The 12,873-nt window shown below is 33.8% G+C and overlaps 2 protein-coding genes and 1 pseudogene across 4 annotated transcripts; 2 read left to right on the top strand and 1 right to left on the bottom strand.

Annotated features, from left to right (window-relative positions):
* Nucleotides 1–283: 283 nt before the first annotated feature.
* LOC120079026 (mediator of RNA polymerase II transcription subunit 20a-like) lies at nucleotides 284–3,000 on the top strand. 2 transcript variants are annotated; one of them, XM_039033206.2, is made up of 5 exons: nucleotides 284–748; nucleotides 841–983; nucleotides 1,062–1,243; nucleotides 1,413–1,502; nucleotides 2,619–3,000. In XM_039033206.2, the coding sequence occupies exons 1-5, from the start codon at nucleotides 735–737 to the stop codon at nucleotides 2,859–2,861; spliced, it is 672 nt and encodes a 223-aa protein (XP_038889134.1). In that variant the 5' UTR covers nucleotides 284–734; the 3' UTR covers nucleotides 2,862–3,000. The 2 variants fall into 2 exon arrangements, with proteins under 2 accessions (XP_038889134.1, XP_038889135.1); XM_039033207.2 differs by having other exon boundaries at nucleotides 591–748; nucleotides 1,422–1,502.
* LOC120079025 (Stress responsive alpha-beta barrel domain protein) lies at nucleotides 2,929–3,880 on the bottom strand. The gene has a single exon (XM_039033205.2). It carries the CDS (start codon nucleotides 3,878–3,880, stop codon nucleotides 3,110–3,112), a length of 771 nt encoding a protein of 256 aa, XP_038889133.1. The 3' UTR covers nucleotides 2,929–3,109.
* Nucleotides 3,881–7,023: 3,143 nt separating this feature from the next.
* On the top strand, nucleotides 7,024–8,608 carry LOC120080028 (protein ELF4-LIKE 3 pseudogene; annotated as a pseudogene). The gene is made up of 2 exons (XR_016530148.1): nucleotides 7,024–7,162; nucleotides 8,025–8,608. The product of XR_016530148.1 is annotated as a protein ELF4-LIKE 3 pseudogene (transcript).
* The last annotated feature ends 4,265 nt before the right edge of the window (nucleotides 8,609–12,873 follow it).

Below are 12,873 nucleotides of genomic sequence, written 5' to 3'. Positions count from 1 at the left end.
CTCTGTCTCACTCTCTCTGCAGCCCCACTCTACGACACACAACTTGCTTTCTAATCCACACTGCTCCTCTTACACAAACATGTACCTTCTCTTCTCTTGTGACCCATTTCAGTTTTCTTGTTGTTTCATGCTAAAATGGACCCAAATTGGTAGCTTGACGTTCGAGTAGAACAAGAGAGAGAGAGAGAGAGAGAGAGAGAGAGGATTGTCTCTATTTTTATTTGTGAAAACGTGGAACAAAAAAATGCCATCTTTAAGTACTTTGATTTGATTGGCATTTTTTAGAACCACTATTTCAAGCTCTATATGATATATTATTATATAAAAACCTCAATTCTGAAAGTGCTTAAGAAGAAAGGAAATGACTTCCAACTTAATTCGTAATATTAATCACAATAAGCAAGAATATTGTCATACTGGTGGGCCTTCAGAAATTGGAAAAGGCATGTAGCATTGTCACCTCCAATGCCCATCGAACAGGGAACCTATATTTTTTATTTTTATTTTTTATTCTCTTTGAGTTCCAGCCTTCCAGGGAACCAAAATTGTAGAATCTCACAACAAATCAAAAGAATTGTATGGATCCCCAAAGGCCATGGCAAGTACTCAAGTTTGGGCTGGCAGGGCTCTTTATACTTTCCATTGGGCTGTCCACAAAAGTTGCAAATTGTTCCTAACCTGCTCCCAATCGACTTACCTCCGTCGTCTCGCTGCGGCTTTGTACGCCCGGAAGTATGCCGCTAAAATGGTAAAACCCCAGAAACCCCGATCAAAAAATCTCTCATCCCTTTTCTCGTGAATTTGATTCTTGATCTACTTTCATCGTTTTCCTTTGCTTAGGGTTTTGCATTGGCAACCGAATGCCGGCAGCACTGTTAACAGTCAGATACTCAACGAGGTTTCGCAATGTGTTGAGAGTATCCATGGCGTTAAAGGGGGCAAGTGGAAAGCTACTCTCACTTTCTACAAACCCATCCTACGAGGTAATCCCACTCTTCTTTCTTGAGACGTTTTTCTGGGCTGGATTTGATTGCCTAAATGAATCTTAAATCTGTCAACAGACCAGAACTTACCAGCGGCCGAGTTCCCGCGCGACTTTCTCGGAATTTCGCTGCCGGAGCAACCAAACAAGTATTATCTTATAATTCGTGGCCAACGGATCGTCCTGGAAGCTGATTTTACGATTCAGGCTATAATGGAGAAGCTGCAGTCTTACAAATTGCGCGTTGCTCTCAATTTTGAGGTTGACCACTCAACTTCTTTAGCTCTAATGTACTCTACATTTTTCCCATGTCCTTCAATTCAAGTTTGGAGTTGATTTTTGTGGCTTTATAGTCTCTACTCTTTTTCTTGTAGTCGTGTGAGATAGACGAATCTTTGATTACAGACAGTTCACATTATTGGTTTTTTAGGGATTCCAGTACCAGTTAGGGGATTTCCAACTGAGAGTGGGAAAAGTTGTTCCCAACAATTCCGAGAATTTGAGAGGGATAGTTATGGAGGTAAGGCTCATTTCCTCATTTCATGTCAACTTTGTTTTTGTGCTATTGCATGTTCTTCTGGTTGTTTGTTTCTGATGTCTTTCTTTATCTGAGGGAGCAGTTTCTTTTCCCAGGGGCTGTTTCAATTTCAACATAATGTTTGGCTTCTGTTATCATCTTCAAAACAATGTGTAGAAGTGTGGATATAATTAAATTTACCACAACCCATGGATTTTAAGTTTTTGGGTTTATTTAACATGGTACCAGAGTAGGAGGTCCTCTGTTTCAACTTCTAGAATGTCATTTCCTCTCTAAATTAATATTGATTTTGACTCGTTGGAACTTCTACAACTTTTCAAACCTCTAGTGGGATTGTTGAAGTATTGATAAGCTGCTTGGCTTATTGGTGATTTAACTCGTAGAGGAGAAGAAAAAAGCCCGTCGTCGCATAGATGTATAATTCTCTGAATAACTTGTCTGTGAGCTTTGGGGCCAGGGATCTTCTGTTGAAAAGTAGTAAGATCTGATTACGATATCTTTGCAAAAGCCTATGTAGGATTAGTTATTGAATTCACGATTGTGATCTTCACATTTGTTTATATTTCATATTCCTTGTTGCACATGAATCGAACTGAAAGAGTTATTTAGTTTGGAAAGTGTCTTCCAGTTCACTTGAATGCTTGATGAGAATGTGTAGTGGTCTTTGCTTAATTCTGAATCAGATAAAGTAAAGAAAGATGCGGATTTCAAATGTCTGCCCTTGTCTTTCCTCTCCTCCAAATTATTCTTGAAAAACGCATTACCATGTTCTCTATTGTATTGTCAAGTACAAGTAGTATATTCTATCGACTCTCATGAAACCCCTCTGAGATGAATCGCTTGCACTTCTCTAGCAAATCCTGATTCAGTTTTGTAGTTTGTTTTTAATCTGGTACGTTGAGCATCATATTGGAAGTATGGTTAAATCAAGTGGGATTTAAGTAGAAACTAGAATTTGTGTGTCAAATGTGTCCATGTTCTATTTTTTGGGTGTAAATATGAAAATTGCTCATTGTTGTTGTTGCAATGGAACATTTTGAACATATGAGAGACCATTTACCATTCCCGTGATAGTGTATTAAAAGGTGTATATTGCAGATTGAGTATCTCCCAATATCTTCAATGGAGAAATCAAGAAAGGTAATGGAGGAGTTCTTCGAGGTATGGCAAGAAGCCATGTCAAAAAGTTCATTACCAGGTCGTTTCATGCACATAGAACCAAATTTTGCAGAATATGGACTGTCGGATTATTACACTTCTCAACACACAGCAGTTCAGTATGCCAACGTGATGGCTCAACTAATCGCTACTGTGCAAGCAGTTCAATCCGCCAGAAATTAGCTTAGTAATTGCTTTTATTTATCAGTTTGAGATTATTAGCCTATGTATGCTTAAGTTGCTCTTCTTCTTTTTCGAATGATGGAACATTAGATGTTACTGAAAGTTTAAATCCAACAAACAAAGCAGAAACTCGAAAACATCAGAAGTGCGTCTGCCATTCATACATAAACGGTGGGCACATTTATTCAATCTCAACACTCGCGACGACATTGTTCATCAGGAATTTGTAGCAAAAATCATAGATGGAATTAGAGACTCGCCGTTTGCGGAACCACGTAATCCACCACAATTACACTCTCCAAATGCTCCCTTACCTTCTCTTTCTGCAATTCCACCATTTCTTGGTCTGAAACCGCCGCCTCCAACTCATTCGGCCCCGGGAAGATTGCAATCGATGCAATTGAGAACCCCTTGGCTCTGGCCGGGGAAAAGTTCTCGCCCACCGTCAGCTGGACATTGGGCCCCAATTTCTCCCTCAGCCCAGCGATGACCTCCAAGATCTCGCTCTTAACTTCTTCGCCCAGATTCTCCTTGAGTTTGAGGAAGGTGAGTCTAAGGGCAGAGCCAGAAGGTGCGACGATGGGACCTTTCAAAGCATCGGCGACCCAATCGACGGCCATGATGTCGTCGCAGATGGGAAGAACAAATTGCTTGACGACGTTCGTGTGGGCGGGGTGGGCGGAGTAGATGGAGAGATCCTCCTTGGAGGAGTAGCGGCTGTGAAGGAGGTGAGTGAAGGTGGAGGAGGAGGAGCGGTTGCGGAGAATAGGGCCGGCGGTGATATGGAGGACTTGGTCGAGGGAGATGAGGCCATTGAGGCCGGTGAGCATGTCGTTTACCTTGGAGGAATCGAGGCCGTCTTTGACCTTGAAGAGGACGACGTGCTCGATTGGTTGAGTGTGAGCGGACATGTTGACGGAGAATGGTCGGAAAGAGGGAGAAGGGTTCAAACGGCGGAGGCGGAGATGCCTGGAAGTGGATGGTAGCGTGGAGAAAGACCGGAGAGCAGAGGAGAGCATTTTAATGTCAAATGATGGGAATCACAGATTTTGGTCGACAAGGACGTGATTGGTACCAAGTCCTCTTTAGTCTTTACAAACAAATAAATTAATTAAAAAATATATATATAATCACGCTGTCCCTAATCATCTCCCTTAATTTAATGGTTTAGAGGCCGGCCCGACCAAAACATTTCCAGGAACCCAGCGATCAAAACGGCTGAACCGGGTCGGTCGGTTTCTGTTTCGAATCGGGTAATAAAACAGACTTGGAGGACAGTGGGGCAGCCCAAACAAGTTGAAACGGACTAAAATCAAAAGGGTGAAGTTTAATATCCTAACTTTGGAATGGTTGGACGTGAATTTAGCTCTGTTTTGATCCAAGTCCAAATTTACTCTCAAGGGTTACAAAATTGGTATAATTTAAAACGGAAAAGTAATGATAAATATCCCAAAAATAAAAAAATCAAAAGGTTTACCCACACCACACCAGAAAGCGAAAGCCGAAAGGCCTTTGTTTGTTTGTTTGTTTATATCGAATCCCCAATGCCACTACTGAGAACAACCCAATCCCAATCTCAATCCAAAACTCCCTTCCCATTTCCTCTTTTTACTATGTTGCCCTTTTTCCAAATCTCATCCTCTCCAATAATTATTATTTCCAATCATTTCCCAACTTTCTTAACCCAAATCAACAAATACACCTATTCGGTACTTGTCATGCCTTTTTTTTTCTTTTCTTTAATGTATTTATTGTTTGATGTCAAAATCTAGACTTGAAAAAAATCACCCGATTTACACACTCGCATGATGCTTGTGAATAACTGTAGTAAGTTAAAAGTTTTGAGTGGACAATGATCTTATTTTTTTTTCCCTAGAACTACAATAATGTATTTATAGAAGTAGTTGACTTATGTTATCTTAAATCAGTTTTGGAATTACATTAGGATAGTTCTTCAATTCACCAAGTCAAACGTGCCTCATTTTCTATTTTGCACATCTTCCTTTATGCTCATTTTGGTTTTAAGTGATGCTTTGGAGTAGAACATGTGCTAGGCATGTCCCATTATGTATTTTGTTAGACGACAACGAGCATGGTGACTTGGGCCACTTCCTCCTCTAAGCTCATTTTGGTTATTTTTGGCTTGATTTTTTTTTCTCTGACACTGTTGTTTTTGTTTGATGGCGATTATGTTATTTAGTCTAAAATCACCCACAAATATATGCCATTTGACTTAAGTCGATTTTGGTACTTATAAATGATTGTAATTTTAAAAGTTTCAATTCTACTCCATTTAATTTGTGCAAATTTCACAAATTGTCTTCGGATAAACAAGTCACTGTCATTTATTATTTGATGCATTTTCTATTTATTTATGTGATCTTGTTAGTCAATAAAATAAGGTTTAGATTGTTTGTTCATAAAATGATAATTATATAAACCAAATTTGCAATATACCCCATGTGAAATGACTACCAAGTAGAATAGAAGATATAAACTGACATTCAACTATTAAAAATTAGAACTAAAAATTATCTTTATCATTATGCTGAGTAGGGATCAAAGAATCTTTTTTTTTTTTTTTTTTTTTTTTAAGAAATAGAACCTTAGAAATTTCTTTCTACTATTTAAGAATTGGACATAATGGAGCATGTGTTTCAATTGTGATCTTCCTTTCATTCGCTTGGTTCTAAAAAAATGCTAGTGAGTTGTGAAAATGAGTTTAGATCAGTGATAATTGATATGATCTACTATCCTAGAGGTGGGAGGTTCGTTCCCTCACCCACAATTATTGTACTAAAAAATGGTAGATAATTGACCTTTACAAAGTTGTGTCTTGAAGGATGTTTGCCAAATTTCTCCCAAAATAATAACTGATGAGATATGAGAGAGTAGGTCAAAGTTGGAGTTATGGGAGAGGAGTTTTAGTATATTCCAATAATAAGGAAACAAAGAAAAAGAAATGTAAGATGTTTCCAAATGATTTAGTTTGTTTTGCATGCACCTGGATTACCATTTTTGTTTTACGATATTGTGAGATGCCCTAACATCTGGAGAGTTTTGGATGCACTTTTGAAACACAAGTTTTCCATATTCTCGAGTTGAAAGCATCCTCATTTTACTTTTTTGTTATTCTTTTTATTTTATTTTACAAATATATATTAATCTTCATTTGTATTATATAATTAAAATAAATATTTTTCAACCATGTATATCATATATTTTTAGTTATATCATAATTCTTATTATTTTTTAGCAACATATTCAAATTTAAATTTAAACAAATATTAATTTTATAAAAAAAAACTTAAATTATGATATATTATTTTAGAAAAATAACATATAAAAATAATATAAATTGTATTAATTTTAAAAGAAATTCAAAATGATAAAAAAAATGTTATATTAGTTCAAATTAATTATAAAGTAATAAATAATCGTAAAAACATTCTTGAAACTTTATGTAAATTTAAGACATTCTCGAATATAAATCTTACAAAACAAACACAATCATTAAAATATTTTTAGATATCTACAAAAATATTCTTACAAAATATACATGATAATCTAAATACGTCGGACATCTATAATTTTTAATATATATAATTATGGAATTCTGATTATTATATTTTCAATAAATAGACAACCCTAAATGTTTTGAGAGTAAGGATAAAGTAAATGTATCCCATCTTCGTTGGTTCAATTAAGGAAAGGCAAACCATTTTTTTTTTTTTTTTAAATTTTCCTTTTGCAAAAACAGATAATTAGAAACAAATTGCACTAAATTAGGCAGGGCGTGATAATGGGGAAAAAAAAACCCAAAATGTTTGATTGATTGTTGTGGAATTTAGAATTTAAATCATATTCCACGTGGCGGATTTACAACTGTTTGGGAAAGTCAAGATTTTGGATCTGAATAAAAACACACAACCAATCCCCTCCTAATTTCATGAACTAAGCAGCAGCACCAGAAATGGAAATAATAAATAAATACAAAATAACAGTTGGGATATTTCATTTATTAAAATTAATTATTTTTTTTTATAGGGGTCCGTCTCCAAGCAAGCGTGACTGTCAAATCTATATATTCTCTCTCTCCCTCTCTCTGCTTATTTATTTATTTATTAATTTAATTAATTAATTAATTTATTTGTCCATCTCTCTCTCTAGATTTCTCAGAAATTACAGAAGAGGTGTCTGTTTCGGAGATTCGATTCAATCGGCGATCTTTTTCCACTGCTCCTCGGGAATCAGACTCTTCTTCTTCCTCTTCCCACAATATAATGTTCCAGATTTTCAAGGTACCCAATTTCATTTTTACTCTTTTTTTCTTTTATTTTCATAGACATTCAAATTTTGTAATAATAATAATTACATAATAATCAAAGGAAAGAATACCACTTTTTCTCTCCCCTTCCCGTCGTTTCCATTCCTCTCCCAGCTTCTTATTTTTTTCATTTCATTCAAATTAAAATCTTTTTAGGAAAAAGAAAAAAAGAAGAAGAAAGAAAGAAACTGTGAGTCTTTGTGTTTTTGTTCTTGATTTTATTTAGTTGTACATTAAGATCTTCACCTAAATAATTATTGATGGTTTTTTTTAAAAAAAAAATTAATTAATTAATTTTGGTGTTCCCAGGTAACTGCAGTCATTAAATTATGTTCCCCTTTTAGTCCTTTACTATTCTGAAAAGAATTTCAGATTGTTCTTTGATTTGTTCTGGTTTGTCCAAATTGGAATGAATAGCGTACCCTTTCAGATTGCTTAAATAAACAGTTTGTTTATGTGTTCACGAATTTCAATTATATTTATTAGAAATGTAGAATAATATTAGATGAATAATAATGGTGTCCATGGATGGTTTTGAGTGTTTAAAGAGATTCTTGTTTGGAACTCTGATCTCTAGGTGGGTATTCTCTCAGTACATTAAAAAAGAAAAAGAAAAAAAGTTCCTTTTTATGGAAATGGGATCTCTGCTTTTTCTTTCTACATCTCATAATCAAATAATAATAAACAAATATATTATAAGTTCTCTCGTCTCATCATCCATGAAAATGGATGTGATGATTTGTGCTACAGTTCTTGTCTCATGTGCAGAAAGTTTGTGTGTGGTTTTGGGGCTGATGTTAATGAAAATGGTCTAAATTTGATATTGTTGGAAGCAGGATAATTATTGGAAGTGATTGAGAGGAAATATGGAGGGGGAGACATTGTCATCAGGAGGAATAGGGAAGGGAATTAGGGAAATGGATGGGAAAATGGTTCAGACATTTCAGAAGAATTTTGTTCAAGTTGAGAACATTTTAGACCAAAACAGACTGCTGATCAATGAAATTAACCAAAATCACGAGTCCAAAATGCCTCACAATCTCACCAGAAACGTAGGTCTAATTCGCGAGCTGAACAATAACATAAGAAGAGTTGTTGATTTGTACGCTGATCTCTCCACTTCCTTCACCAAATCCATCGACGATGGAGACTCCGCCGTCAAGCCTGGCCACAAGCGCAACCGCCCTCCGCCCAATTAGCCATATTCTCTATTCCTCTTCCTCTTCCTCATTCTTTGCTTAACAACAATAACTTAATTCCTACTATTTTCTTTTTCTTTTTCTTTTTAATTTCTTTCTGTTGGGGGTAATATTGTTGAAGTAAGTAAGGCAGTGTGTGCAGCTACTCTATTGGTGCTCTCCCATGAACACAATACCTCCTTTTTTTGCTCACAGCTTTACTGTTTCATGATTTTATTTTACTTCTTTTGTCCATTTCTGTCTAGAAATTCAAATCAATTTTTAAATTAAATTAAACCCATCCCCCACCCCCCCCCCCAAAAAAAAAAAAAAAAAACTAAATTGTTGCATACATTTCTCATCTTGGTCTTTGTGAAGATGCTGTGGGTGAATGATGGCAGCTTTGGAGGGTCTTTTTGGCTCACAGCCACACACCCACCACAAGAACCGAATCTCAGATAAGGGACAATCGTCTTTTTGACCCCGCCATTCCTTATTATATTATATATATATTCCGTTTCATTTTTAACCAATGCCCACCCAGATAATTACTAAAAAGACCCATTTTAAAGGTCTAAAATAACAAATGACCCAATTTTTTTAAAAAAATGTCAAATACTCGTGACCATGGGAAGTTACAGTATTGTCCTTTTTCCTCTTCTTCTCTTGTGCGAGAAATTTTCCTCTGCACGTCGTCTTTTTCTTCTCCAACACGGCAAGTCCACGCAAGCAGCTCCGATGCGATCAACTCCGATGAACAAGAGACAAGAGAAAGGAGTGATTTTGTGAGTTAAGAAATGAAGAGAGAGCGAGAGACGTAGTGATTTGTGAGTGAAAAAAGAAGAGAGAGTGAGACTGCTTTTCTACGTGTGTAAGAGTATATTTTCATAATTTCACTCGAATTTAACGTCAAAATAGAATCGTTCGACATTTTAAAAAAAAGAATGGGGACATTTCACTGGACCAATGCCAACCCTACCATCACAATTCATTCATTCATTCAAATTATAATACAATCCATCAATGTTGTCTCGTAATAACGGTTAAAAATTCTGGGACGGTTTTTTCAAGACAGTTCCATGGAATAATTCCTGAGTGTAAAAAGTAAAAACAGAGGGGTTTTTTTAAAATTTTAAACACACATCACAAGCACCACTATAGTTGTAAAGATAAGAGACAAACAAGTAAAACAGTGACACCCAACAACATGACACAGGGACCCAAACCTTTCTCTCACTTTTGGCTTGGATTTGGAACTCAGCTTCCCCATACTTATCCCCTCCTTTTCTTAGGTTCTTTCTCTCATTAATTTCTTTGCCCTTTTCTCTTCAAAAAGATAACTATTTAACATCATGTGATAAATAAGGCTCAAATCATAACTCTATAATTTCCTCTATTATTCATATTAATACTCTACATGTTGGGCTTTATAATTAATTTATTGTCCATTTTATAAACAAGTTGTGTTTATGCCTCACTAAGTTTTGTTCTTTTTTTTCTTTTTTTGAACTTCTTTGCAATGGTTAGTTTGGAGATTTGATATTACTAAAAACATGCTGAATAAATGCAAACTATATTACGATGTATTCCTCAATACATAGTTTCCAAGTTACATAAATTTTGATATTTTGAATATTTGTCAAACATCCTTTAAATATGATTAAAACGTAAAAATAGACTGCGAAGGTATGTGAAAGTAATGAATCCAAAATCAAGGTGGACCCATAATTGATGGTACCTAATTTTGAAGGCCCACGAGATTGATTACCAGAAAATTGGGGATTTGAATTTGTTTTGGCAATAATTAGGGATATTCAAATAGTTCGACAACAATTCAGACTATCCAACCCAAAATATAAAGATTAGGTTGTACTAGTTTTGTTTTTTAGTTAGATTGGGACAAACTTTTTTTATTTTTATTGAGTTGGGTCGTAAGTTGTTAAAAAAATTTGGTTGACCCATCCCATCCCAACCCTATATATATATATATATTATATTTTTCTTTTAAAATTATTATGATATTTATCTTCGTCTAAAATTTGCAGTAAATATCATAAATATTTGGTAACATTTAAATTTTATGAGATTTTAGTTATTAGTCGTATGTTGTGTATAAATTTATATATTTTTAATTAAAAATAAAAAATAAGTTATAACTCGACAACCTAATCCAACTCAACCTGAAATTTAAGGATGCAAGCAACTCTAATTTTCAAATGAGTCCAAAAAACACTCTCAATCCAACCCAATCTATTTACGCATCTAACAATAATATTGGTGGTATGAGGTAATGTTATTGCTCCTCTTCTTCAGATTTAGATATTTTCTCCGTCATTGTATCTCATCTCATGTCCTGCATGATTCTTGTCTTCTTATCTCATCAATTTTTCTCTCTTTCATTCTTTCTTCTTTTTTTTTTTTTTTACTCAAATTAAATATGTTGAATTTGCATGGTTATAAACTTTTCAATCATGCAATGAACCAATTCTATTGGTATTTCCTTTTTGGCCTTTTCTTCCACTGTCAATCACTTTTAATTTTATATAAATCCAAGGTGAATACTATTGCCTTTTTTTCCTCTTCGAAACATAGTGAAGTTGTATTTTTCTAATGATTACTTGCTGATCCTCATGTTAAATGCATCATTAGGACTTTTAACCTAGTTTAACATTCAAACAATAAGATCATTGAATAGTGAGTTAAAATTACAATTTCAAACCTTAACAAGTTGTGGAAATATCTTAAACCTTAACAAGTTGTGAAAATATCTTTGAGAATTAGAAATGTTATTGGATCAATTTTGATAGCAGAATCTATGACAATTCGAGAAAGAATCGTTCTTTTGACTGATGTCAGAAGTAGATCCTTTAGTCCGATCTTTTGGAAGCTTCTTTTGGGACATGAACATTTGTAATTGATAGTGATGAGATCCTCCACAAAGAAAGACAGAGAGTTATTTGTGGTTTTACATTCACACCACATGTTAGTAATATGGCAACTAACTCACGATCATGTTTCACACACGCAAAGCCATTTGTTTAGGTTTTTCCTAAGAATGAGAGGATTATCCGATTACTTGTGCTATCATTGATTACTTTCTCCTAATCAACCCGGTGTAGCTTTTGAATTGCGAGTTAAAATTACAATTCCAAAGCTTAGGGAATCACTTGTGATAGCATAAGCTATGATACTTCGAGAAAGAATCATTCTTTTGATTGATGCCAAAAATGAATCATTTGAAAGTTTCTTTTAGAACACGAACATTTATAATTGATAGTTGATGAGATCCACCATAAACAAAGGCAATAATTTATTTGTGGTTTTACGTTCACACCTCATATCAGTAATATAATAATTCATGATCATGTTTCACATGCAAAAAAGTCATCGTTGGCGTTACGTCATACATATGATATTGCCATAACAAAATTAAGCTGTAAATTAATTAAATCAACATTTTCTTAGACTAATTTAGTCTTTCCTTGTATACTCTTAGGAATGAGGATTATCCAATCACGATTTGCTCATTTGTCCTTTTTTATTCCCTTTGAATTGTGATACAAATCACCTAATGGATTTAATGATTAAATTAATAAGCTATTTAGGTTATATGGTGAATTGGGTCTTATTAAAAACGGACAAGAAGCCAAATGCAAAAATAAAATAATATGATAATATTTATTATTAAACTAATTAATCCCATCACACACCACCGTTAGTTTGGACTTTAAACACGACAGACATTGGAATCTATCTGTTTGGTGTCTTTTTATCTGCTTTTGTTTCGTCCACTTTTAGCAAACAAAAGGAAGGAACTCGATTCCAGATCAATTCAATCTCTTTTTTAGTACATTAGTCAAACTATACCTACAATATACTCAATTCTAAATTAATAAATTATCTATCATCTATTCCAACAAATATTCACTTCAAAAAAAACGCATTAACTATATATATTTTAAAATAAAAATTCTAACCATTTATTCACTATAATTATATAATTCTTTTAAATTTTAACAATTATATATCTACGAGAACCCCATATCTTTAGTACATTAATTTTGTTTTAATTCCAAAAACGATACGTTTGGAATATGATGACCATTTAAATTTGTTTGATAACTATTTATTTTTTTATTTTTAAAAAAATTAAATTCTAAAAATAAAAATAAAATTTTAAAAATTACTCTTTTTAATTCTTGAAACTTGACTTTGGATTTTAAAAATATTCATAAAAATAGAATAGCAAAACAAATTAATTTATAGGTGAAAGTTGGGTTTATAAATTTAATTTTCAAAAACAAAAAATAATGAACCAATGTTTATCAAATAAGTCTAAATTATATTAATAGAATAGCTTTATTTCTATGTAATTAAATACCTAGTTAGTATTAAAATAAGTATAACTCAACTTGTATAGTACTTATATTATCAATCTCGAAGTTGAAGGTTTGATTTTCCATCTCATATATTGTCAAATAATAATAATAATAATAATAAATAATGT

This window comes from Benincasa hispida, chromosome 6, assembly GCF_027475165.1.
Source record: "Benincasa hispida cultivar pf3 chromosome 6, pf3_genome.v1.1, whole genome shotgun sequence".
Classification (NCBI taxonomy): domain Eukaryota; kingdom Viridiplantae; phylum Streptophyta; class Magnoliopsida; order Cucurbitales; family Cucurbitaceae; genus Benincasa; species Benincasa hispida.
This window is presented reverse-complemented; position numbering and strand designations above follow the sequence as displayed.